Source organism: Sus scrofa, chromosome 14 (assembly GCF_054392235.1).
Source record: "Sus scrofa isolate SSC_HxYL_T2T_F1_AM1 chromosome 14, Sscrofa_HxYL_maternal_Yorkshire_Landrace_v2.0, whole genome shotgun sequence".
NCBI lineage: Eukaryota > Metazoa > Chordata > Mammalia > Artiodactyla > Suidae > Sus > Sus scrofa.
Genome location: NC_139396.1, coordinates 135,923,898 through 135,951,711, shown reverse-complemented (window position 1 = coordinate 135,951,711; position 27,814 = coordinate 135,923,898). Strand labels below are relative to the sequence as shown.

Genomic DNA, 27,814 nt, shown 5'->3' with positions numbered 1-27,814 from the left:
GCTCCCAAATGACATCTGGCCCTGCCTTTCCACCAAATCAAATGCCAATTTATTGCCCTCTGATGTACAGTCTATCAGGCCACTTCCTGGATGCTCCCACTTCACATTGGGCCAGAAATATAAGGCAATAATGTGAGTTCTACAAAAGGGCAAGTAATCGCTCAACAAGCGTGGAACAAGGAAAGGTCAGTTGTGATATGTGCACATGTGGCAGCCCTTCACAACTCAACCTACGGTAGTAACAGTAGTACCAGAAAAAGCATGTAATGAGAAGCAAGCCAACAGACAGCCAGGAGTGCTTGTCCATCTAAGTTCTTCAGCTCTCCAAAGACCAAAGTAAACAAACAAAGGCCTCAAAATTGTTAAGGAGCATCTTGTCTCCTGGTTTCCAGAAGCAAAACCGAGATATTAAGGTAGTTCCTGCTCTCTATCCACCACCTTAAGGAGGTGATCTGAGCTAAAATCATCTAATTTTCATTTTGCTCTATACCCTGCTCTATCTTCTAATGGGTGTCAGAAGAGCAAAGACAAATGCGCTCACCCCTTCCATAAACATATCTAATATCATTTTAGAAACTGGGGGGAGCAACTGAGCATCCATGAGCATACACAAGTGGTTAGAGAAGGCAAGGCTGAGACAAATAATTCTCTACTACTGCTTCTAATCAAAACTGCACATTGAGGAATTCCCGTAGTGGCTCAGCAGCTAACGAATCTGACTGGCATCCATGAGGATGCAGGTTCAACCCCTGACCTTGCTCAGTGGGTTAAGGATCTGGCGTTGACGTGAGCTGTGGTGTAGGTTGCAGATGTGGCTCAGATCCTGTGTTGCCTGTGGCTGTGGTGTAGGCCAGCAGCTACAGCTCCAATTCAACCCCTAGCCTAGGAAACTCCATATGATGCAGGTGCAGCCCCAAAAAGCCAAAAAAAAAAAAAAAAAAATTGAAATTCAAACATTTGGCTTCTTCTGAAACTCTTGGCACCTGCCTTGAATTTGAGTGGGTGGAAAAGAAGGAGGGACTCTGCCCGTCTCCTTGTTAAAAACAAAGCAGCAGCTGGCTTTCCCTCTTTTTACTCATCTTTCTGCTGTCATGGCAAGTGGGGCACATACCCAGAGAGAAATTTCAGGTCTCAAGAGGTGGCTGCACTAAAGAGGACAATATCAATGAAAGCAATACTAGCAACACTGATGCCCATGACAAACTACACTACCACCCTGTCGCCTAAACTCTACTAGAAAATTAGGTTCCTGTGTCTCTGCTTTTTTTTTTTTCCTGTCTTTTTACGGCCACACCCACAGCCCTTTTTCCCACAGCTTCCTTTCAGATACAAGTAGTGGAAAATATGCCAGGAGACTAGTACTGATGGCTAAGAGTGTTTGAGTATTAGGGAGCGAAAAGAAAGAGCTGGACAATAAGGTGCCAAACTATGCAGAAATGCTTCTTCTCAAGAAAGTCTTCCTTTTCTGGAGTTCCCATTGTGGCTCAGTGGTAATGAACCCAACTAGTATCCATGAGGAAGGGAGTTTGATCCCTGGCCCTGCTCAGTGGGTTAAGGATACGGCATTGCTGTGAGCCGCAGCACAGGTTGAAGACTGCAGCTCAGAACCTGAGTTGCTGTGGCTGTGGTATAGGCTGGCAGCTGCAGCTCTGATTCGACCTCTAGCCTAGGAACTTCCATATGCTGTGGGTGCAGACCTAAAAAAAAAGAAAGCCTTCATTTTCTAATCTTGAGGGCAAACAAATGTTTAGAAGAACTTCCTGGTTTATAAATGTCAAATGAAGAGGGTTTGGATCATTTGGGAAAAGTCTCAGTAAAAAGAAGTGACAAAATCAAATCATCAAAAACAGGTGTATAGAAGCCTTTTCTTTTTTCTTTTTTTTTTTTTTTTCTTTTTAGGGCATCACCTGCAGCATATGGAGGTTCCCAGGCTAGGGGTCCAATCAGAGCTACAGCAACATGAGATCTGAACCGTGTCTGCGACGTACACCACAGCCCACTGCAACGCCAGATCCTCAACCCACTGAGCTAGGCCAGGGATTGAACTGGCAACCTCATGGTTCCTAGTTGGATCCATTTCCGCTGCACCACAACAGGAACTCCAAGGAGCCATCTTATTGATTTGAATATTTCCTGGAGGAAAAGAATCACAGTACCTTTATTTTCCCCAACTGTACTCAAATGCGCACAAGTCCAAGGGCTACCAAGCTACCAAGATTCCAAGGTGTCAAAGTCAGGCTAACTCAAATTCAAGTCATATCCTAAGATGTTGCTCAATAATTTCCTAACTAATATAGTCATATGTTTTATTATAGAACAAAGAAGTCAAAAAGGACAAAGGAAATAGATACTTATAAAAGTATGCCCAAACCTTGCCTCTTCCAACACTCAGCCTATTACATGAATTTGTCTGCCAAACTTTATCATACTTGGTTATTTATTCTCCACTTAGGCCTTGAAAAATTCACCAGCCCACTTCCAAGTGGGTCAAAGCTAGTGACTCATTCAACCTTCTTCTTGTGCTGATTAGTAATGATATATTACTTACTCTATTACTCCCCAAATTACAAGCTGCTAAAGGAAAAATGAAATAATGCATTTAATCAGTACAGAAGTCTCATGTGGCACAGCAGGTTAAGGATCCAGCATTGCCTCAACTGCGGTATAGGATGCAACTTTGGGCTCAATCCCTGGTCCAGGAACATCTACATGCCATGAGTGCAGCAAAAAATAAAAATTAAAAAAAATCAGTATGGGAGATGACAGCTCTAACAGTAAAATCTTTTTTCAAATAATGTATCCTTACTAAACCTTCTTCCTGACAGTGACTATTAAAATCTCTTTCCTACACATCCCCATGTTTCAGTTGAAATAGATTAAACTTAAGGTACGAGGCATCCTCGAATGATTTCACTTCTATTTCGAAGGCCTAACCCAGACAGGTGTTAAGCATAGTTCCTCCCAGACTGGTTTCCAGACTCTGTTTAAATGTTCTCTGCAAACCTCTGGAGGTTACAGGGATTCAAACCTCCTAGCTCAGACCCTGAATTCACAAAGCTTGAGACAGACAGCACCCTACAGGTGTGTTTGTACAGGATAAACTATATTTAAATAAACTCCTGATACATCCACTCACTCCAAGCACCTGCTTCTCCCTCTTAAACTCAAGCACACCATACCTTGCTGTCCAGGTTAAGCACAGTAAAGAAATATCCTATCCCTCAGAGTTACAATATATAACCCACCAATGTCTTTGGGAATCCCTCAACTCTGGCTAGAACAGCTTTACATGAGAAAGCCAACTAAGCAAATGTATGAAGTAAATTTCTGTTCATTTATTTGGCTTATGTGTTAGCAAAGGAAAGAGAGAGAATAAAAAAAGATGGCAACAGATTGCTCTCATTCACTATCATCCGTTCCATGACTGATAGGGGACCACATGGCACAGAGTAGAGGCCACAAAGGTTAGCCCTGGAGTAGTCAGCTAGAGCCACTAGTCTTAAAAATCAGTGGCTATGAGGGCAGGAATTTTGTCATTATACACCCAATACCTAAGTACCTAAGCAAAATGCCTAGAACATAGCAGATATTCAATAAATATTGGTTAGAAGCAATTCAGTAAGCTAGACCCTGAAGGAATCCAAATCCTAGTGAATCTCAGAAAGAAAAGTTCCAAGCAGCTAGAACAGTTTCATAGTTAATACACGTGCTTATACCGAGCTTCAAGACCACCTTAGTCTTATGCTAAATACCCCTAATCCTCACAGGTCCCCAGAATTAAAAAGGCCGGTCTGGGGTTATATCTCTAAAGGTAAACTCACTGTCCTCCCCACCACTACCACCACCCCAACACACACACCACTAAAAGGGCTTCCTCAAGTCCTGTCCCTGAGGTTTTAAAGTTATTAAGAGGTGATTCCTTAAGAGAAGATTCTGGTTATGGTATTTTTAGACTGTTCTCTCAGGGCTTTAAACCAAAATTTTTCTGGAAAAGAATCTCTTTGTAAAGATCTAAGTTTAAAGACCAAGGACAAAGGTAGCCTAAATCTGGAGGCAAATGACCATATCCAAATCACAAACTCACTAGAGCCCTTTCCATGAGGTATACTGGATGAAGTGTACTAAGAGGCTTACAAGGACTTGTCTAGTCTGGGAACAAAGAAATCCAAGACCAGAGATTATGCTGGCTAGAAGATTCTTCTAAACTGACTACTCTCTACAGACCTAAAACTAAGAGCAGTTTCAAGTATCCTGATATTTTACTTTCCCTTTCATCTCCCTATCCCATGTCACAGACCTTATCACCCAGTCTAAATATGAGATAACTCCAATATGCAAGAGCCCCAACGAGATCTCTAGAAGGATAAAAGGAAATGTCTTTGGAACCTAAGCCCATGGTAGGGCTTGGGCAAATGCAAGGGAGAGGCAGTGGTCCTTCTGCCCCTAAGGCCAGGACACCCCAGCCCTGCAGGCAGCACAGAGTTAACTACCCACCGCTTTGAGAAGCACAAAGGTACATCACTGCAACATGCCTAACATTTACATTGCCTCTCTCTGCTCATTAAACAGGTTTTGGTTAAATAATGAACAAACTGTATTACAGACTCCAATGAGAATTCCAAAATTATAAATCAACTGGGAAAGCCCAAAGGGGCAGACAGACAGGGAGGGGGGAGAAGGATAATATTGACTAATATAAAGGGCGCAGCTTGACAGTGGATATTCCTGCCACACCTGATCAAACACACTCCATTGGGGGAGGGGAAAGAGAGCAAGAGAGGGGAGATGGGACAAGACAGCCTGAAATTTGCATCCGGAAAAGATTAAAATGGATTCTTTGGGGATAGAGAAAATACATAATATATATTACTATAAATGCAAAACTGTACTAAAAGCTAACTCAAATGTCAAAGATTACAGCTTGAATAAATTTAAATATAAAAACCATGTGCTTCTTGAGTTAATGAGAGAGACATAAAAGGACAAACTAAGCCTGGAGGCTGAACAGAGCCTTATGCTGCCTTTGCTGGGCAATGGGTTCAAAGCACGGCAGCAACCATGGTCAGAAGCTCCCCTTCATGGCTCTTAACCTTGATAAAGAACTGGTGAATACCATCACTTTTCTAGCATACATTTGCTATTTTAGTAAGACATAATTTACATGCCATAAAATTCACCCTTTTAAAGTATACACTTCAACGGTTTTTAGTATATTCACAAAGTTGTACAATCATCATCATTATCTAATTTCAGAACATTTTCATCACCCCAAAAAGAAACCCTAAAACCATTAGCAGTTACTCCCCATGCCCACTTCCAGCTCCTGGAGACCACACATTTAACTCCTTCAGAATAATCTAAAGGATTCCAAAGAGAACTGAAAGACCAAATGAAAAGCAGCAGTCAAGTCTCACTGATGGTGATCTGTGGCTTTATCCAAAGTACCAATATGCAAAAACTTTGCTCTCAGGCATGCCGCACCTTCCCAGCGCAACCCTCTCTTTAGATCTGATATTAGAATATCCTATTACTCTAAATGCTATAGGGTATGCAGTTTTGATGCATTTGGGGCAAATACTGAATGCAAAAAAAATGTAGTCCAGAGATAATGTCTGTGAGAATAACTGGTATGGCCTTAGCCAACTTTATGTACTAGAGACAGTGGATTTATTTCCTTCATGATGCTCAGATAATGCTCCTAGAGGAGTAGGTAGTGTTTATGTCCTTAAAACATTCTCTTTTCTTAAAGAAAAGGGGGAAAAAATCATCTTGGTTGACACAATGTCCAATGAACCACCTATTTCCAATAGTAAATATCCTTCACCAACCAAGTCAGCAGAGCCTAGAAAAGCACAAACAGAAACTCTTTGTAATAGGAGATCTAGCCCAACTCAGTTTCATGAGTTAAACTGAGTGGAGTCCTAGAATTCCTGCCATACTTCCTCCAATCTAAGTGGTACACCATTCCCAGGGGCATAGCACAGGCAGTCCCTTCAGTTTCTCTCTCCAAGTTCAAAACCCTTTCCCAGCCTCTGACCATTAACAGGCTTCCAAGAAAGCAGGCCTCCTGACACTGCCAATCAGAAAAATCTGTTTGTTTCAGTAAAAGAAACAAGAAATTGGTCATGGACTGCAGAGTCCAGGACCACAGGGGCAGTTGACCCATAAACCTGCTCCTGGAAGCCAGCACTTGGGGCGGGGGGGAGGGGGGTAGTGTCAGAACCAATCAGAAAACCATGAAATACTCTATTTCAGGTCCATTCTGCCATTTTCTCAGGCAGGTAATATGCTAAAACCAAAGAACAATGGGCAACCTTGGCAGGCACCATTTCAACATCTGCCACAACCACTGGCCCCTGGAAAATACTACCACTTTCTTCCTTGCTCCAGGGGAAAGCTTGGCAACATCTAGCTATGTTCCTAGTACCACTGACAAAACAGGCTCCTCAGCCTATTCCAGTTTTATGAATTTCAAGCAGTAGATAATCTGGATTCCTAACCCAAAGATGTAAGAAAATTAGGCAGCAAACTCAGTTTTGGTAGCTCTTAGATGGCCTGGAAACTCCAAATCCTGGAATGCCCTACTTACCACAGACATGGTCACTGAGCTGAAGTCTTGGGATATGTCCCAATGGAGAAAATAAATGTGGGATATGGATTGGATGGCAAGCAGGAAATGTGGCTCTGTCAGGACAGCAGCACCTCCTCAGCTTCTCTAAGTCTGCAGAGTGCCCAAAAGGCCTACAAGACTCCAGTCTGACCTCAGCCATTTTAGGGTGTCCCCAACCACTTATAACAATAATTCCTTGCTGCGTATAAAATGTTTACCAAATGTTTCCAAATGTATTAACTTGTTTAATCCTCTTAACAGCTCTTTTTAACTGGGATGAGTAAGCTTTATCTGAAAAGTTTAAAAAAATCTGTGCAAGATGCCAACTTTCTAAAGCAGCCAAGGCACTTATAGTACAGGCCATACATAAAATGAGAACATGCCACCTAGGTGCAGCATTTGTCCTGCTAACTAGCTAACAACCACCTCCTCTATACTTGATCATTCTTGGCCAACATTTCCAACACTTCTCAACTGAGTAAAGAAACATGTAGGGAATCCTTAGATAACTTTAGCTCATGTTTAGGAAAGTAAAAGGAATTTTTCTCCAGATAATCTCCTAAATTTCTCATGAAAGGAGGGTATTTGTTTGTTTATTATTTATTTAACTTGCAGAAGCCTAAAAACTATTCCAACTGTGGTATTAGATATGTTACTAGCTAAAACCTTTCCGGGGATATACACTGAAAAAGCCCTTTAAGGTCAACAAAGGACCACAGCTCTCAGGCTTTCCCTTTCTGTATCTCCCCCTTGAAACACCCAAAGTACTGAAACTTTCCCCCTCCCTTGACACATTTATACAGAAGATAAGGCACTTCCTGTGTACATTCGCCTCTAATATATGAACAGAAGCAATATAGAACAAGGCACTAAACCAGGGAGTCAGGGGCCTGAATTTTAGCTGTGACCCCACTTCTCAGGATCAGTATGACCTCAGCTAAATCCTTAAACTATCTCTGGGCTTTAACTTCATTTACAAGAAAGGAACAGCATCTGCCATGCCTCTCCCACAGGACTGTGTAAAAGTACAGTAACTAGGTTTATTGTGGTGATCACTCTGAAATGTATAGAAATAGCAAATCACAATACTGTTTAACAGGAACTAATATAGTATTGTAGGTCAATTCTATTTTTTTCAAAAACAAACTCCCAGAAAAAGAGATCCGGTTTGTGGTTACCAAAGAGGCAGTGGGTGGGGGAAGGAAGAATTGGATGAAAGTAGCCAAAAGGTACAAACTTCCAGTTACAAGATAAATAAGTACTAGGGATATCATCTATGACATGATAAATGTAATTAACGCTGCTGTGTTATATACGAAACTTGTTGAGAGTAAATCCACAGAGTTCTCGTCACAAGGAAAAAATATTTTTTCTATTTCTTTAATTCTATATCTGTATGAAATGACAGATATTCACTAATCTTACTGCGGTAATCATTTCATAATGCAGGTAAGTCAAAACACTATGTACACTTACAGCGCTGTAGGTCAATTACATTTCAATAAAACTAGAAGAAGAAAAAATAAAGTTCCCCACCAGGAAAATTACTCAATTGGAATTCCTGCTGTGGCTCAATGGGATCAGTGGTGTCTCCACAGTTCCAGTTTGATCCCTGGTCTGGCACAGTGGGTTGAAGGATCTGGCATCACCACAGCTGTGGCACAGGTTACAACTGCAGCTTGGATCTGGTCCCTGGTCCAGGAACTCTATATGCCTCGGGGGCAGCCAAAAATAAATAGATAGATAGATAGATGGATAGATAAAACAAAAGTGGAAAGAAAAGATCAGGTGTTCCCTTGTGGCTCAGCAGGTTAAGGACCCAGTGTTGTCAGTGCAGTGGCTCTGGGTACTGCAGTGACTCTGGGTACTGCAGTAGCACTGGTTCCACCCCTGGCCCAGGAAGTTCTGCATGCTGCAAGTGTGGCCAAAAGAAAAAAACAAGTTCAATAAGGTAATAAATGTGAAAGTGGCTTTGAAAATTCTAAACTATGAATATTATGTAAAATAATCATGATTAGGAAAATGTGAGGGGGGACACAAAAGATTCTGGGAACAAGCTAAGACTAAAAAATCTGCATTATAGAAAGCTAAGGACCTAAAACCAACAATGATTTTCTATAAGAGAAGGGTTTTGTCGCAGGTATTAAAAACTTCACTTGTGGAGTTCTTGTTGTGGCTCATGGGTTAAGGATCCAATGCTGTCTCTGTGAGGAGGCAGGTTCAATACCTGGCCTCACTCAGTGGGTTAAGGATCCAGCATTGCCACAAGCTGCAGCATAGGTTGTAGATGCGGCTCAGATCCAGTGTTACCGTGGCTGTGGTGCAGGCCCCAGCTGCAGCTCCAATTCAAACCCTGGCCTGGGAACCTCCATGTGCCTCAAGTGCAGTCATAGGAAAGGGGAAAAAAAAAACTTCAGTTGTGGAGTTCCCTGCTGGCTTAGCAGTTAAGGATCCAGCACTGTCACTGCTGTGGTTTGGGTCACTGCTCTGGCACGGATTCAATCCCTGGCCCAGGAACTTCCACGTGTTATGGGAACAACCAAATTTTTTTTTTTTCTTTTTAAGGGTGCACCTATGGCTCATGGGAGTTCCTAGGCTAGGAGGAAAATCAGAGCTGCAATTGTTGGCTTACACCAAAGCCACAGCAATGCGGGATCCAAGCTGCATCTGCAACCTACACCACAGCTCACAGCAATGTCAGATCCTTAACCCACTGAGTGTGGCCAGGGATCAAACCTGCATCCTCATAGATACTGGTCAGGTTTGTTTCTGCTGAGCCACAATGGGAACACCACCCCCCCGCCAGTTTTTTAATTTAAAAAAATTAAAATAAATAAAAATAAAAACTTCACTTGTGCCACCAATCTCCTATCTTACAGCATACACAAGTTAGAGAAAGTAGTTAAAACCAAAAAGTAGCCAAAATAACTTACTTATAACTCAGACAATAAATGAAGCTTATACCTGTATGAACACTAATACCTCACTAAAAGTGGGACACCATAGTAGGAACTCTAGGAAGGATCAGCAATACAGTAAACCAAGGCAAACTATACCCATGGGCCAAACATTGCTTGCAGCCAGTTTTTCAATAGATAATTTTATTTACCACTCATTTATTTAAGTATTATGTGTCTACTTTTGAGCTACAGTGGCAGAGTTGAGTAGCTGACAGCTGCTAGGGCCCACAAAGTCTAAAATATTTATTACACAGTCCTTTACAGAAAAAATTTGCTCATCCTTGCAATAAATCAAACACATTTTTTTCTTTTTTTTAAACCGGGACTCACCTGTTACATTGTTTAAAACCTCCTTTAGATGACTGAAACTATGCAGTAGAGGATCTCGTTCTTCATCCTGTAACACAAAGATTTTTAAAAATTCATTTCTCTAATAATCAGTGATGTTGAGGAGTTCCCATCGTGGCTCAGTGGTTAACGAATCTGACTAGGAACCATGAGGTTGCAGGTTCGATCCCTGGCTTTGCTCAGTGGGTTAAGGATTCGGTGTTGCCATGAGCTGTGGTGTAGGTTGCAGATGCAGCTCAGATCCCGGGTTGCTGTGGCTCTGGCGTAGGTAGGTGGCTATGGCTCTGATTTGACCCTAGCCTGGGAACCTCCATATGCCGTGCAGGAGCAGCCCAAGCAATGGCAAAAAGAAAAAAAAAAAAAAAAATCAGTGACGTTGAGCATTTTTTCATCTGCTTGTTGGCCATCAGCATCTCTTCCTTGAAGAAATGTCTATTCAGGTCTTTTGCCCATTTTTCAATTGGGTTGTTGGCTTTTTTGCTGTTGAGTTGTATAAACTGTTTGTATATTTTAGAGATTAAGCCCTTGTCGGTTGCATCATTTGAAACTATTTTCTCCCATATTGTAAATTGTCTTTTTGTTTTCTTTTTGATTTCCTTTGCTGTGCAAAAGCTTGTCAGTTTGATTAGGTCCCATTGGTTTATTTTTACTTTTATTTTTGTTGCTTTATGTCTAGTCACTATTGATGGAGCCTGATAATGTGAGAAAAAAGAATGTATACATGTATGTATAACTGGGTCACCATGCTGTACAGTGGAAAATTGAGAGAACACTATAAACCAGCTATAATGGAAAAAAAATCATTTTATTAAAAAAAAAAATTCAGGAGTTCCTGTCGTGGCGCAGTGGTTAACGAATCCAACTAGGAACCATGAGGTTGCGGGTTCGGTCCCTGCCCTTGCTCAGTGGGTTAATGATCCGGCGTTGCCGTGAGCTGTGGTGTAGGTTGCAGACGTGGCTCGGATCCTGCGTTGCTGTGGCTCTGGCGTAGGCCGGTGGCTACGGCTCCGATTAGACCCCTAGCCTGGAAACCTCCATATGCCGAGGGAGCAGCCCAAGAAATAGCAAAAAGACAAAAAAAAAAAAAAATTCATTAGCAGACCAAGAGGAAAAAGGAAATAAAGGCTAAAACAAGGGCTCTTTCTCTGAATCCAACCAGGAAATGCAATAAGTTTGCCTTCTGAGGAAAAGAAAGTTAGCCATGGTTCACTTTTCCAGTTTCCTAATCCCTTATTTCATAGAAGTACTCTAGGCTTACTTAAAATAATAAATCCTGAAGTATTAATTTTTTTTTGGCCACATCTGCAGCATGTGAAAGATCCTGGGCCAGGAATCGAACCCACACAATAGCAGCAACCCAAGCTGCTGCAGTGACAAAATGCTATATTCTTAACCCACTGTGCCACAAGGGAACTCCATGAAGTACTAATCTTAATCTACAACATGACCATAACATTCAAGCCACTATAGATTGCTAAATCCTTTATATGTGCTATGGTCTGAACATTTGCGAACCCCCAAAATTTATAATGTTGAAATTCTAAGGTGGGTGAGTAGGTCATGAGGGCAGCACCTTCGTGAATGGAATTAATGCTCTTATTTAAAAGGTTCAAGAGAGCTCTCTTGCCTGTTCCATCATTTGAGAATACAACAAAAAGTCTGAGACCTGAAGTCCCTCACCTGAGCATGATGACATCCTGCTCCTGAACTTCCAGCCCACAGAAATAAATTTATGTTGTTTATAAACTACCCAGTCTACAGTATTTGGTTATAGCATCCCAAACAGACTAAGACACTTGTATTATTCTATCTATTCTTTCTTCATACTCATCATATAATCACAAATATTCAATTCCAAGACATTCTGACTCCATTCTTTTTTTTTTTTTTTTTTGGTCTTTTTAGGGATGCACTCAAGGCATCCCTAAAAAGACCAAACTAGGGGTCGAATCAGAGCTACGGCTGCTGGCCTACACCACAGCCACAGTAATGCTAGATCCAAGCCAAGTCTGTGATCTTCACCACAGCTCACAGCAACTCGGGATCCTTAACCCACCGAGAAGGGCCAGGGATTGAACCCACATCCTTACAGATACCAGTCAGGTTCATTACCACTGAGCCACAACAGGAACTCCCATTCTTACTTCTAAAACAATCCAATTTTACAAATGAACATGAGAAATTCCTAAACACATATACATATTCACCAAGTTGGAAACATCTAACCTTGTTTTTATAATTATGCCAAAAACTGTTTTTATACAACCATACAAAAAAAATCCTTGAATATACATATGCAACAGAGGAAATCAGCTTTTTAACAGGTGAGTTTCTTACCATCTGACTGGCAAGATCTGGTCTGCTCTATTATGTGAAAACTTGCTGAATTCCCAAGGAATACCATTACCAAGCCATACTCCATGAATCCAAAAACAATTGAAATGAATTAGAAGATTCTAATTCTCGGGAATTAGAAAATAAGGAATCTTTCTGACATGTTTGGGCATATTAAAGACATCCCAAGTACTAGCTTAAATAGTTTAGGAAAACAGCTAGAAGAAAAATGGTATTATCTTTTGGGATCCAGGGGGTAAAAAAAAGGCAGCTTGTAAATTTGACTCTAGTAGAAATAAAATAGAAGGGTCCTTGATACCAAGAACAACTCTGAATTCCTCCTATTATCATTATTACCAGGAAATTGATTACTATGTTAAACCTCCTATTATCATTATTACCACGAAATTGATTACTATGTTAACCAGATCCCCCACAACAACAACTCAGTGACCAAGCTTTTTATCCATTCCCCACTTACCAGTGGAGTATGGGTGCTCCATCGGGCATTTCGTTTGATGGCCCCAACCACAATGTTAATTTCCCCTTGAATGATGTAAATATTTTTATCCACCATCCTGGCAAACCTACCAAAAGAGTTAAGAGAAAAGCTGGTTAATACTTGGTTATCCAAGAGCATACCCATGCTTAAATTAGCACCTGATAAGGTTACAATTTTGTTTTAAATTTTTAGTACCAAGACTGCCACTTGCAATATTGAGATGGGATGAAGTCCTTCTTATGTTATGAATCTAACTGGTTCTTCTGGAGGTCTCTGGAAGTTCAACATACAACTCAAAAAGCATCAAACCAGAAAATTCCTCAAAGGCACCTCATCAGTCTCTAACAAGCATGTCAGATTCTTTAGTCTTGTCACTCACAACTCTCCTATGAGGCATTAAGATATGCAGATACATGTGTTGCTAGTTTGTTAAAGAATATTTCAGATCTTCCCTTTGTTCTTTTTTAACAACTCAATAAAGTAATAATGAAAGTTTAGGTTAGGGAGTTCCCATCATGGCTCATCGGTGACAAACCTGACTAGCATCCATGAGGACGCAGGTTCAATCCCTGGCCCCGCTCAGTGGGTTAAGAATCTGGCATTGTCACTGCTGTGGCTTGGGTTTGATCCCTGGTCCCATAACTTTCCCATGCCACAGGTGCAGCCAAAAAAAGGAAAAGAGAAGAAAAAAATAGCAATGAAGTCCTACTGCACAGCACAGGGAACTATGTCCAATCTCTTGGGATAGAACATGATAGAAGATGATATGAGAAAAAGAATGTGTATGTGTGTGTGTGTGTGTGTGTGTGTGTGTGTATGACTGGGTCACTATGTTGTACCGCAGAAATTGGTATGACACTGTAAATCAACTATACTTTAATTAATTAATCTATTTATTTATTTAGGTCTTTTTAGGGCTACACACTCGGCATATATATGGAAGTTCCCAGGCTAGGGGTTTAATTGGAGCTTTAGCTGCTAGCCTTTGCCACAGCTATGCCAGATCTGAGCCACATCTGCAACCTATACCACAGCTCATGGCAATGCTGGATCCTTAACCCACTGAGCACAGCCAGAGATCGAACCTACGTCCTCATGGATACTAGTCAGGTTCATTACCACTGAGCCACAATGGGAACTCCTGTACTTTAATTTAAAAAAAAAAAAAATCTGTCCAAAGGAAAAAAAAGAAAAATAGCCTTAGTTTGGAACCACAATTATGATGTCAATTTATAGACTGCATCCATTCTGCCAAGTCAGCTCTAGAAAAATGGACAGCAGCAGTAATACAATCTTTTAAAAGTGCAAAAAGTCAAGTTCACTTGCTTACAGCAGGAAATCTCTAATAAACAGACCAAAAGGTAGACTCTTCTTGGCATAGAGAAAACCCTATGAGCATGTAAAATCAGTAATCCAATCACATTCTGTTATTTAGAAAACTTTCTCAGAAAGACAAAATGTTCAAAAGTGAAAGCAATAAAAAGCAGGGTTGGGGGACATACAGCTAGACATTTAGATCAGGCTCAAAGAACCTCAAAACAGTAAGGCTAACAGAGTAAGGGAAGGAATTCCAGGAATATTTACTGAATGAGCACCTACTATGCATAAGGCATCTTTCAGAATGGCTAAGGATACAAAGCAAATAAGACATCAGAAGAGCTCTCAGACGTATTATGGAATGAAAAAAATATATATAGTACAAGGATGTATGTTACCAGTTATATAAAAATCAACCAACCCACCCTGCACAAAATACTAGATTTTTGTTTTTAAAAATATGCAATACTTGGAGTTCCTGTTGTGGCTCAGTGGTAATGAAACTGACTAGTATCCGTGAAGTCGCAGGTTTGATCCCTGGCCCTGCTCAGTGGGTTAAGGATCCGGCATTGCTGTGGCTGTGGTGTAGGCCAGCAGTTACAGCTCTGATTTGACCCCTAGCCTGGGAACTTGCATATGCCGAGGGTGCAACCCTAGAAAAGACCAAAAAAAAAAAAAAAATGCAATATTTAACATACAGTGAGATATAAAGAGTAATATCATAGCCAGTATCCACATTAAGGACAGTACAACAGAAGGATGTGTCTGCCCTAATTACATCTTCTTCTCTTTCATCTATAGGCCCCACTATTCTAAATCTGATGTTTATTAAACTTTCACGTTGCTTTATACTTTTACTTCATTGATGTGTTCTTTAGACAATACATATCATTTTGTATATTTGTTCAATTTGTATAGCTACATGTTGTATGTAATCTTCTGCAATTTGCCCTCTTCCCTTGAAACATTATGTTTGTGAGTTAACTATACTGAATGTATTTTATACAGGTATACAGAGAGATATGAAAACACAGAATAAAAGGTCTGGGCAGATGAACCCCAGACTCAATAACCATAGCTATCTCTAAAGAAAGTACTATGAAATCAGGGTGTAATCAGAAGATATTAGCCTCATCTATAATGCTGACTTTTTTACAAGGAGAATATATTACTGTACCACCAATAAAATTAAAAATTAATAATGATGAAAGAGTTGAGATATAATCTCTTGCCTTGAGGCATTTATAGTTTAGCAGGATCTAAAAGAAAACTGAGCCAGAGATATAGAGGGAAAAAAAGTGCTCTGAAAGCAGCTCTGTTTGCATATTTTGTACAAGAAAGTAAGAAGGATGAAAAACACGATGATAAATGTAAAAAGAACTGGTACAAATTTTGTTCAGGAACATAACACCTCTCCCAATCCACAAGGGAACTCAACAAAAGACAACACTTATTTTTTTTTTTTTGTCTTTTTTGTCTTGTTGTTGTTGTTGTTGTTGTTGCTATTTCTTGGGCCGCTCCAGCGGCATATGGAGGTTCCCAGGCTAGGGGTTGAATCGGAGCTGTAGCCACCGGCCTACGCCAGAGCCACAGCAACGCGGGATCTGAGCCACGTCTGCAACCTACACCACAGCTCACGGCAACACCGGATCGTTAACCCACTGAGCAAGGGCAGGGACCAAACCCGCAACCTCATGGTTCCTAGTCGGATTCGTTAACCACTGCGCCACGACGGGAACTCCCCAACAATACTTATTTTAATGACAATTTTTTTTCTTTTGTTGGCCATGCCTGTGGCATGTGGAAGTTCCCAGACCAGGGATCAAACCCCCACCACAGCAGTGACAACACCAAGTTCTTAACCACTAGGCCACCAGGGAACTCCTTAATGACAATTAAAAAAAAAAAAAAACTAGGTTAGTCTCAGAAGATTAAATGCTCTAGGTACAAAGCAATGTTCTCGTCAATGAATTGAGAAGATTTAATGATGAAAACATACAATAATGAAGAGGAAGTGAAGCCAGAAATATAAGAAAGATAAATTCAAAAATAATTCTAAGTATCATAAGAGAAAATATAATATCTCTAGTATCTCTCTTTCCTTAAATTATTTAGGCAAGATAGATCTCTGGAAGAATTTTTAAGAAACTCCTAACAAAGGTTGCCTCCAAAGAAAGGAACTGGGGGAGAGTTCCCATTGTGGCTCAGCAGGTTAAGAACCCAACTAGTACTCATGAGGACATGGGTTTAATCCTTGGTCTCACTTAGTGGGTTAAAGATCTGGTGCTGCCACAAGCTGCGGCGTAGGCTGTAGATATGGTCCAGATCCTGTGTTGCTGTGGCTGGTATAGGCCAGCAGCTGAAGCTGATTTGACACCTAGCTTGGGAACTTCCATATGCCATGGTGCAGCCCTAAAAAAAAAGAATGGAACTGGGGAACAGTGGTGAGAGAAGACTTAATTTTCTCTGTATACTCTTCTGTACATTTTGAATTTTATGTCATATACATACATTACCTATTTCAAAAATTTCATTAATTGATTTTTTTAGAAACAAACAGGCTCTTTAGAAAAGTTGTATTAACTACAGATGTGATAAATTCATTTGAGAAATAAAAATATAAATAAATAAATACAATGAGAAAAAAAGCAGTTGTATTATTCCATGTGTAAATGATTAACAGCAGCAATGAAAGCTAATTAACTAACAAATATTTACTTCAGTCAATCAGACATTACTTAGTACATATACTAAGCAAAATGCTAGGCAGTCATACAGAATTGTCCCTACCCACCCACAAGGAATTTATAATCTAGTAGATTAGATAAAAACACATACATTGACACACAAACGCACACACACACCCACATATATATATATATGGGTGTGTGTGTGTTTCTTATATGTGTATATATGTGGGTTTGTGTGTATGTGTATATATGTGTATATATACACATACACACATGAGTGATACACATTGTCACAGTAGCGAAGCAAAGAAAATTATTTCTGGCAGAGGGCCCTGGAAAGGGAAATGAAAGACAGGATACAGTCAAAAATACAAAGAAAGAATGGCAAGAGTAAAGGCTTATATGTGGGAAAACTCATATGCATTTAGGGGATCATGATTATTCCAGACTTGGAACCTTAATTCAAGGGGAATAACAGCAGGTAAGCTAGAAAAGCAAAGTGGGGTACATATTATGGGGGCCCTTCAATATATAGTTATTATTCAGTATATATACTGAATAACTATCATTGTAAAAAAAATATTTTGAGGAGCCTGGAAGGGGACACTATAAAATATTTAATTTTCTTTTTAAAGAACTAAGAATGAGAGAAAACATCCATACTGAGAACAACACAGCAACAGGTATGTAACAACAATGCTACCATACAAATTGCAAACAAAAGTGTCAATGGGACTTAGCTGAGATCTAATAGGATCTAAATGCAATTTGGAAGGCTTCTGGGAGGAAATGAATTTTGAACTGGGCTACCAACTCAAGTAATCATCTAACATTCGATCAACATTTACTAGGCACTAACAGCTAACAACTTTCTAAGATAGCAAAGATCTAAACAAAAACTCATTTTTTTTTTCTTAGTGAGAAAGTTATATATAGGGAATGAAGAGGAATTATTTTCAAGGACTATGCAGAGTTATCTAATCTCCCTCCAAACCACTGAGCAAGTCTCTTCACCCAAGGAATCTTTTAAGGAAATCTGACCTTCAGGTTCAAATGGGAAGTTCTGATTAACCACTTACTGTGCAGTAGCCAATGGCCTAGAACCCCTTATCACAAAGGCCTACAGAGACCTCAGGAGTGTGAAAGAAAAGAACTTAAAGTTTACCTTGTAAGAGAAATAATGAGAAGGAACAACCAAATACACATCAGTTAACATCCCCCAGCCAGATAAGTCACTGGCCCAAAGACTCTAAGCAGCATATATCCTCTGAAAGCACTTTTCTGTTTAAAGCTGGGTCTATAGCATTCCCCTTATGCTTTGCAGCATCCCAGCTACTAACCCCAAGAGGATTCAAAGAGAAGGAGTCACTATATCAACTGGCAACTCCCTCCAGATCTAAACAAATGCAGGAGAAACACAAACAATAAATTGGATCCTTCATGGAACAGCAAAAATTCTATTTTAAATGAATTAAAGCCTTAAATGTGAAAAAGCAAAACTTGAAAACTTTACAATATATGAGAGTATTTTTATAATTTCAGCATGGGGAGAAGCACCTAAATAGGAAACAAGAAGCACAACCCATTAAAAAAAAAAAAAAAAAAAAAAAAAAAAAGGTAAATTAAACCATGTTAAAATTTGACATTTGTTCAAAAGACACCATAAAAAAAGAGGGAAAAGATGGAGTTGTCATGTGGTGCAGGGGGTTAAAGATTTGGCGTTGTCAGGAGTTCCCTTTGTGGCACAGCAGAAACAAATCTGACTAGGAAACATGAGGTTGCAGGTTCCATCCCTGGCCTCACTCAGTGGGTTGAGGATCCGGCATTGGCATGAACTGTGGTGTAGGTCGCAGATGCGGTTCAGATCTGGTGTTGCTGTGGCTGTGGTGCAGGCCAGCAGCTGTAGCTCTGATCAGACCCCTAGCCTGGGAACCTCCATATGCTGTGGGTGCAGCCCTAAAAAGCAAAAAAAAATAAATAAAAAAGATCTGGCATTGTCAGTTGTCACTGCAGCAGCCCAGGTCACTGTTTATGGCACAAGTTCAAACCCTGGCCTGGGACTTTCTACACGCCGTGAGCGCAGCCAAGAAAAAAAAGGGGGAGGGAGTGGAGATAAGTCAAAAACTGGGAGAAAATGTAGAAAACATATGTAACCCATATAATAAAGAAGCAATATACATAATATAACTGCTACAAAACTGTAAAAAACCCTCCCCAAACTGGAAATAGATATGAACATGCATTTCACAGAATGAGGAAAATACAAACAGTAAATAAATACATTAAAAAAATTATTAACTTCATTAATAAACAAGAAAATTACAGGGAGTTCCTGTCGTGGCGCAGTGGTTAATGAATCCGACTAGGAACCATGAGGTTGCGGGCTCGGTCCCTGCCCTTGCTCAGTGGGTCAAGGTTCCGGCATTGCCGTGAGCTGTGGTATAGGTCGCAGACGCGGCTCGGATCCTGCGTTGCTGTGGCTCTGGCGTAGGCTGGCAGCTACAGCTCTGATTCGACCCCTAGCCTGGGAACCTCCATATGCTGCAGGAGCGGCCCAAGAAATGGCAAAAAGACAAAAAAAAAAAGAAAAGAAAATTACAAAATAAGATTATCATAAAATACCATTTTATACCCCTAAAACAGCACAAAATTTTAATTTGACAATACCAAAAGATGGTAAAAATGCAGACCAAGTGACTGGTGAGTCTATAAATTGACACAATTCATTTGGATAACAATTTGGTGTTATCCTGCAAACTTGAAGAATTTTATACTCTATCTCATCAATTCCACTGCTGAAACTAGACCCAGGGGAAATTCACAAAAAATTTTACAGCGGTGGCTAGAAGGAAGGGAGATGTGACTGTGACTAACAGGGAAGGGCATTCACTATGCCCCAATCTTGGTAACGTTCTATTTCTTAAGTTGGGCTGGGGACAATGATGCCCCGCATATGCTGTATACCTTCTTTGTATATATAAAACAGACCAACAAAAGTTTCTTCTTTTTAAGTTATGCTCTTTGCTGTCTGCCTTTGCACATGCTATTCCTTTTCTGTTTTGAGTATTTTTTTCCCACTCTTGTCCACCTGGCGAATCCTACTCATTCCACCCAAAAGTCTAACTAGAGCCAATACCACAGTGGTATTCTTGACTGTTAATCACCTCTATGACCTTAACCAAGTTTCTTAGCCTTTCTGGCTAAGTTCTCCATTGCAAAACAGATAGTACCTCCTCATTAATTTTAAGGCCTAAATAAGAAGCCTGCCAAGCACCTAGCATACTACCTAGAATATTACAACCAAAACAAAGACTGGCTATTATTAAGATAATGCCTTCTCCATGAAGTCTTCCATAGCTAACCCCAAGAGAGTTATTAGTACTCCTTTTTTGTCACCCCATAGCATTTGTACATACCTCTATTTAAACACATCTTATACTCATTTACAATTATTTATTTAGCCTGTCCTCCCAGGAGTCTATAAGCATCTCAGGAGGAGACCATAATTTATTTACTTTTTTATCACCAATGCCTAACACATGGTAAGAAAAATGATAAATACTGAATGAACAAATGACTAAATGAAAGAACTAATTTCAAGACTGACTCTTCGATACTGGTGCTGCTCATATATATCTCTTGTGAGAACAATTACTTCATAGAAGACAAGGACTCTAAGCCAGGCAGGCAAGCCTTCTTTCGGTATCCCATGTTTCTTTCTCTACTAGAACTTATGAACCTTCCATATTGGCCGTTCTATAGACAAAAAGAACCCACATTGATCCACCAGCCAAATCATAATGCTTCTGTTTTCACATCTACCTGAAGTCTCCTCATATGCTATCTGCATGCTCACATTTCTTTTGTGAAATATACAACTCTTTATGTAATTGTTAATTCTTCATTTATGTGTATGTGTCTTAATTTCTTTGGTTCTAAATAGACTATTAGTAGACCATTGTTTAAGTTTTTTTAATTAATTGCTTAAAAGTTGTTCTTATCCAATTAGAAATTAGATTCTCCAAAAGCAAAGACTCGGGTTTTTTTCTTTTTCATGGTGCTTTGGTGTCTAATTCACAGCTGTGCAAACCAAGAAAATTCTGATGGGTTTTCTGTGAGAGCAGAAGATACCCGGAAGCTAAACAACCATGAGCTGGTCCTTCCAAGGTTTTATCTTCACTCTAGCTCTCAAACATTCCAGAGAAGCACCAAAGATGAAGATCTCTGGCGTTCCCATCGTGGCTCAGAGGGTTCAGAACCTGACTAGTATCCATGAGGATGCAGGTTCAATCCCTGGCCTTGCTCAGTGGGTTAAGGCTCTGGAATTGCCGCAAGCTGCAGCACAGGTTGAAGATTTGGCTTGGATCCAGTGTTGCTGTGGTTGTGGTATAGGCCAGCAGCTGCAGCTGTGATTTGAGCCCTAGCCCAGGAACTTCTATATGCCGCAGGTGTGGTCCTTAAAAAAAAGCAAAAAAAAAAAAGAAAGAAAAGAAAGAAAGAAATTTACTCAAAGGCTGGAGGTAAGAAGATCAAACCAAGAAAAACACTGGTGCCCTGACAGGACACCACTGGACAATCCGCTAATCAGATGATCAACGTACCTCAGCTCTACCATCCCACCTCCTCCATCGATGGAAATTCTGAGGTTATCCCAAGAATTATATGCAAGGTGAACTACTGAGATATGTTCAAGGTTATCCAAAGATGTTCTTTTTGCCAGTTTGGAGATGAAAAATGAAACAAGGCTTCTTTCTCTCACTCATCTTTCAACCACTCAGGGCACCCAACATGACAACCAAAGGTGAAAGTTGGCAGAGTAGGACAAAGATTAAAAAGTGTGTGTGATTATATACAGAGAACTGCAGTGATTAAGCCTCATAAGCCCTGCCCTTCTTGTATATCAGGGGTCATCATCCACTGTCATGAGGCAGAATTCAGTCCACAGACATATTTTTTCCACCTGCAAAAAAATTTTTAAATAATTTAACTAGCCGCCAACAGTTTAAAACACAATGATCTGAATTTCCAATTTCTCCTGAAAAATAGGAATAATGGTCATATTACGCCCATATTCCAGTACACTACAGTCACTACTGCACGCTAATACAGTCCCTCCTGGCTCACTTCACTCGTTCATATTACCTGTCTGATACTCAGGTATTTGAGTTTGTAATCCCTGGTTATGATGGCAAGAAATCATTATTACTTCCATGATCATATGCACCACAACTGGGACTCAAAATCACTATGGTGCTCTATTACAATTTTCTTTTTTTTTTTTTTTTTTTTTTTTTGCTTTTAGGGCCACACCCACAGCACATGGAGGTTCCCAGGCTAGGGGCTGAATCAGAGCTACAGCTGCCAGCCTACACAACCATAGCCACACAGGATCCGAGCCGCATCTGCGACCCACACCACAGCTCACGGCAATGCCAGATCCCCAACCTACTGAGCAAGGCCAGGGATTGAACCCGCAACTTCATGGTTCCTAGTCAGATTCATTTCTGCTGTGCCACAAGAGGAACTCCCTCTATTACATTTTTCATTTAATTAAATAACTGCTGTTGAACATTCTGAAATACAGAAAAAGAGAACCAGTAAAACACCTGCCAATTACATCAACACAGCTCTTCCAGCCAGAGGTAAAATGATCCTTCCTTTCTCCTTTCAAATCAACTCCACAATTACCCCAACAGCGGAATTATTCTGATTAGTCACACTGAACCACAGGGACAGACTGTGATCAATCAATAGAAGTGACATACAAAGACAAGGATGATCTTTCCAGTGAGTATCGTATAAATACAATGGGTCTCCTCAAAAGCAGGAGCTGTGTCTTTTTCCTCTCTAGCTGTGCACACTAGCCAGTCTAAGTATCCTATCAATGAGGTTATTATCTAAAAGTGGCAGTCATCCTGCCTTCTGGAACACAGGGAAGTGAAGTAGAAGTGTAACTCTGAGAACTTCAAGTTCAACTGGGATTGGTGCCCAGCTACTCATGAGGAGATGTGTCTAACAACGTGAGTTCTCAGGGTGCCAGTGATCATCACTGTCATCACTTAGAAGGTACTGTCTAAGCCACCACTAAAGAGAAGCTCAGGGGTTTCTCTGTGGCTCAGCAGGTTAAGGACCCAGTGGTGTCACTGCTGCAGCTTGGGTCGCTGCTGTGGTGAGAGTCTGATCCCTGGCCAGGGAACTTCCACATGCCACAGGCGCTGCCAAAAATTTAAAAACAAAACAAATAAAAAGAAGCTCAAGGAGTTCTTCTTGTGGCACAACAGGATGGTTGGTGTCTCTGCAGGGCCAGGATTCAGGTTCGATCCTGGCCTGGTACAGTAGGTTAAAGGGATCCGGAGTTGCTGCAGTTTCAGTGTAGGTTACAACCGCAGCTCAGATCTGATCTCTGGCCCACATGCCATGAGCCAGCCAAAAAAGAAGAAAAGAGAAAAGAAAAAAGCAGCTCAAGTACAAGTCTTGAAGGAAGAACAAATTTTCTGATTTGGGATGGGGGCGGGGAAAGAACTATCCCTATCTAGAAAACAACTTTTTAGAAAAGGGAAACTCTTAGATGCCTGAGTTACTTTCAGCCCAGCTGAAAAGATGCTAAATTGACCACACTATCTACTCAAAGATTAGGTTACCTATTATGCAAATCATTATCAAACCAAAAGGGCTCAACAGGGTGTATCAACTCAGAAAGAAAGACAGACCCATCAAACCTGGATACTTTCTGAGATGACTATGTTATTTCACTAGCCACTTTCAATTACTTTTTTGTAAATTCTGCAACTTTGATCAGCAAGTTAAAATGCAAATAGTTTCTTGTACCATTTCCATCCAACTTATTCTAAATCAATAAATACAAACGATGCTATCCTCCTCTACCAACACACACACACACACAATTTCCGGAGAGCAGAGTTTAGTCACTCCAGAACCTAGACAGCTTTCCTTTCTGACACAATAAGGTTTTGACCTTCCTTGTTACTACCTCATCACGCAAAAAGTTCTGACTGCCAGGACTAGAACCAAGGCCATAAGTCAGGATCATATACTAAAACTAATCCTAGGTACAGGTAACACTTATTGAGTGTCTACTACATGCTGAAAAGGCATTTGGTTGATATTGCTTTATCCCTATTGCTCTAGCTAAGCCAGTGCACATATAAGCTACTGCTTTTAAGAAGTGCACAAACTGAGCAGAACAATCCCCAAAGAGACCTTTCTCTCAGTATCCTCCACAGGGCCCAGGAGTCCCCTGTGTGTGCAAATTTCTACATTGTGTTTTAAAAAACACTATCTACATCATTCCTCATTTCTAAAGGCATTCTTTACTCGTGAAGGACTTTTATAGCTTTATAATACAGCTGTTTATCAAAGGTCACTGCAGTGCCATAAACTACACTTTGGGGTTATGTCCCATCATTCATTCTGCTGCCCTAACCCTACCGCTTTTAAACTGACTGAACACCTCTCATGACTTTTTTATCCACTAAATAGGCCAATAGTACCAACTTCACAGGCACTCAAATTCAAGTCTTGAAGTTCCTCTCTGCTCTCATCCAGATATGTCATAATAGAGTGGCTTTCTTGAGACTGAACTTCATCTCCTTAGGCCAACTGAAGAGAAGACCTGGGGGTGGGGGTTGGAGGGAATGTCAACCAAAAACATACACTAGAAATGAACATCTGTAAAAGATTGTGTAAACGAAGAAACAAGCTCAGAAAACAAGGCCAGTGTTTACATACAAACCACATAAAAGGAAAGCCTTCTCTTAGCCCAGGTTCCAAAGAGGCTGGCCTCAATCCTGGTCTAGGTTGCATTAGTTCATCATCATTAACGATGCAGTTCAGCTGTATTAATGAGACACTCACACAGAGGTGGATGCTGTACAGAATCTGGAAAGACTCCCATATCTAAAGTCTAAAAAGCAACCCTGAAAAGAAGATACAGTACTCTCAAGGTTTCCTTTCAGGTTCTGGGGACTCGGCCCTTTAGGATGTAGAAAGCTCCGGAAGCGAGAAGCTGACGACTAGGTTAAATCTAGGAACACAGGAAGAAGGATTCCGGCATCCGAAGGAGATCGAAAGCCAGAGTCGAAGTCGTCCCTCCGGCGGCAGGGGCCTGACCTTTGCCCCCCTGCACCTCTCCCAGTTCCCTCCCATAACATTCTCTCCCTCTTCTCGATTCTGCCCCGGCTCATTCAATTTAAGGGCCCTCCTCCCCTATTCCCTCTCGCGATGTCAGAGCGGCCTTCACGACTCTGGAACTCTTAAGAGACTTCGCTGACCTGTCAGCGGATCCAAAATGGCGGGGCCTAGTCCCAGGACCGGCAGCCGCTGCTCATGTCCAGCCCAGGCCCCGAAGGCGTCTCCCAGCTGCTCTACCGGCTCTGGTGGCAGATGCGAGCAGGGAAGGTGCTCGTTTCCTGGGAGTTGACGCTGAAATCAAGAGCCGCACAGTTGGTCGGGAAGAGTCGACCGGAACGGGCGGTGGAGCCGGCTGCCTTCCCTGTCAGCTCACTGACGTGGTAACTAGCCTCAGTCTAGCCCGCTGCCTGGTAACTGCGCGAGCCCTGCCGCGCACAGCCAATCATAGCTTTGCACTGTGAAAAGTGGCATTCCAGCTATCCAATTGAAGAAAGGAAATTGGCTTTTGGAGGCGGGTAGTGCCCGAAGAGGCTAGATTACAAGGGAAAGAAAAGGGTAGGCAGGGGACAACCAACGGATATGAGGACTCTCTGAGTGACAGTTATGAAAGCCAATAAAAAAGGAGAATTTGTGCTGGGCAGTTGGAGAGGCGGAGTTGGGTAGAGTTTGGTTGCAGTGCGTGGCTTGACAGTGGCTGCTGGGCATTATGGGGAAGAAAGCTATGATTTGCTGGAAAGGGGGCGGGGTCCGTTTTGAGAGCCTGAGTGGACGGCCTTACTCCCCCCCATCCCGATGCCCGCTGCCACTCCTTATTAAAGTCACCTGGGCCAATACCGTGACCCTTGAGGGATCATTTCCTTTCGAGGCATCGCTGGGCTCCCTCCAGGATGGAGGAGCAATCTATTCCAAACTCCCTTCCCCCACCGTCCCGTCCGCTTGCCCTGTTTGGCTTCTCATAGATGAGTCCGTCCCATCTCAACTTTGTTTCTATGACTTGCGCCGATGGAGACAATGGGAGGTGACAGAAACCTTGGGTATCTAATTCAGGTCCTTTCATTTTGCAGAGCAGGAAACTGATTCCCAGAATGGAAAGAGAGCCCCCACGTTTTTTTATAGCTAGTTAATTACAGAGCAGAGAGACAAACCCAGGTGTCCTCACTCCACTCCAGCTCTCTTTTTCACTGCCCTTCGATATTTCTTATGCTTTAGTCTATCAGACTGTGACTCCCAGCTCTGACCCTCATCCTTAAGCCTCAGACACCCTTTACCTACCTGGAAAAAAAGCTAACCACACGGGTTAGTCCTCATCACCAGGGACAGGAAACTGAAACCTTTACTGTTTGCCTTAGAAATGCTAAGAGGCCTGAGGGCAAGATGCTAGCCCACAGTATTCACTCTCCTGCCCCCAGCTGCTTCTCCCCTGGCAAGAGAAGATACAGGGTACCAAGTTATTTAGAATTACCTAGAAGTAAGAGTGTGTAGAAAGAGGACAGAAAGATGACTTTCTCCTTGCAGATTGAATGGTGGAATTCCTAGCCTGTCTGCTGGAATAAAGCCCAGGTGTTCCTGCAGATCTGAAGAGACTGCTGGGACACAGTAAAAGAAGATACCAACTCTCCCCTCATTTTCTCCCATTTATGGATGACCCAAGTCCAGGGAAACTCCATTCCTAACCCCATAGGAATGTGGTCTCAAAACCAGACAGCCAAAGACCAACCTTGGGCTGGAACCCTCTAATATGAAGAAACCACCAGAACTGACATCAGAAGAATTCCTTAACAGCTTCCTGCACCTGGATTTTGGGCTCCTGATCTCTGGGTCCAGGTGAAGACCTTGCCTCTTTCACCCAAAAAGTCAGGAGTAGCGGGTACAACCACCATAGCATCTCTTTCCACACTACCTCTGAGCCATTTTCCACCTTCATTTGAAAACTGATACTTGGTCTCTTGGGCATATCTCAGAGAAGTCCTGGATAATAAACTGGAAAATTCTCTAAGTGGCCCAAAACTCCCTTCTACCCCATCTCCACTCCTACATACCTCTAGAAATTAATCGATCTGAAAGCACGAATGCAATTGTGTATTAGAGATAAGGAAAAAGATGACAATGCCCCAGCCCCTTCTAACCTACATTATCTTACCAGTCAAAACGTCTCCATCTTAGATTTTAGTATTAAATTTCTACATTATGCTTAAGAATAGAAAGATCAGGGAAACATGGTTCTTGCCCTCCTAAATCTGAGTATCATAAGGGACAACACATAAGCTGATCTCTTCAATATTATGGGTGGGGTAATAGAGGGTATGCACAAGAGGGTTGTGGGAGCAAAAGGCTAGACATATAGCTAATTCCTGGGAATTCAGGAAAGGCTTCCCAAAGAGAATGAGGCCTTAGTGGAACTTCAGGGGATGACTAGGAGTTGGAAAAATGAAGCTTGGTTAGAAATATGTTACTGGAGTTCCCGTCATGGCTCAGCAGTAACGAACCCAACTGGTACCCATGAGGACACAGGTTCGATCCCTGGCCTCATTCAGTGGGTTATGGATCTGGTGTTGCCATGAGCTTCAGTGTAGATCGAAGACGCGGCTTAGATTCCAAGTTACTGTGGAGTAGGCCGGCAGGTGCAGCTCCGATTAGACCCCTAGCCTGGGAACTTCCATGTGCTGTGGGTGCAACCCTAAAAAGATAAAATAGAAAAGAAAGGAAGGAAGGAAGGAGAGAGAGAGAAAGAGAAAAAAGGAAAGAAAGAAAGAGAAAGAAAGAAAGAAAGAAGGAAGGAAGGAAAGAAAGAAAGGAGTTCCCATCGTGGCTCAGTGGTTAACTAATCCGACTAGGAACCGTGAGGTTGCGGGTTCGGTCCCTGCCCTTGCTCAGTGGGTTAAGGATCCAGCGTTGCTGTGAG

The 27,814-nt window shown here is 41.5% G+C and overlaps 2 protein-coding genes across 10 annotated transcripts in view; one reads left to right on the top strand and one right to left on the bottom strand.

The window, feature by feature from the left end:
* The window catches only part of GBF1 (golgi brefeldin A resistant guanine nucleotide exchange factor 1), a 133,546-nt gene extending 108,248 nt beyond the window's left edge, over positions 1–25,298 (bottom strand). For 8 of the 9 annotated variants that reach the window (XR_014826823.1, XR_014826822.1, XR_014826821.1 and 5 more), the window contains exons 1-3: positions 25,053–25,298; positions 12,734–12,839; positions 9,901–9,967 (exon numbers count right to left, since the gene is read on the bottom strand). Coding sequence is in view for 5 of the 9 variants with exons in the window: in XM_084995261.1 (XP_084851387.1) it covers positions 9,901–9,967; positions 12,734–12,829 (163 nt within the window). In the remaining 4 variants the exon portion in view is untranslated. The remainder of the gene's footprint in view (positions 1–9,900; positions 9,968–12,733; positions 12,840–25,052) is intronic. The other variant, XM_084995266.1, reaches the window with a different exon arrangement.
* Positions 1–27,814, top strand: part of PCGF6 (polycomb group ring finger 6) — a 1,082,924-nt gene that overhangs the window by 1,016,509 nt on the left and 38,601 nt on the right. The gene's annotated exons all lie outside the window — the stretch shown is intronic.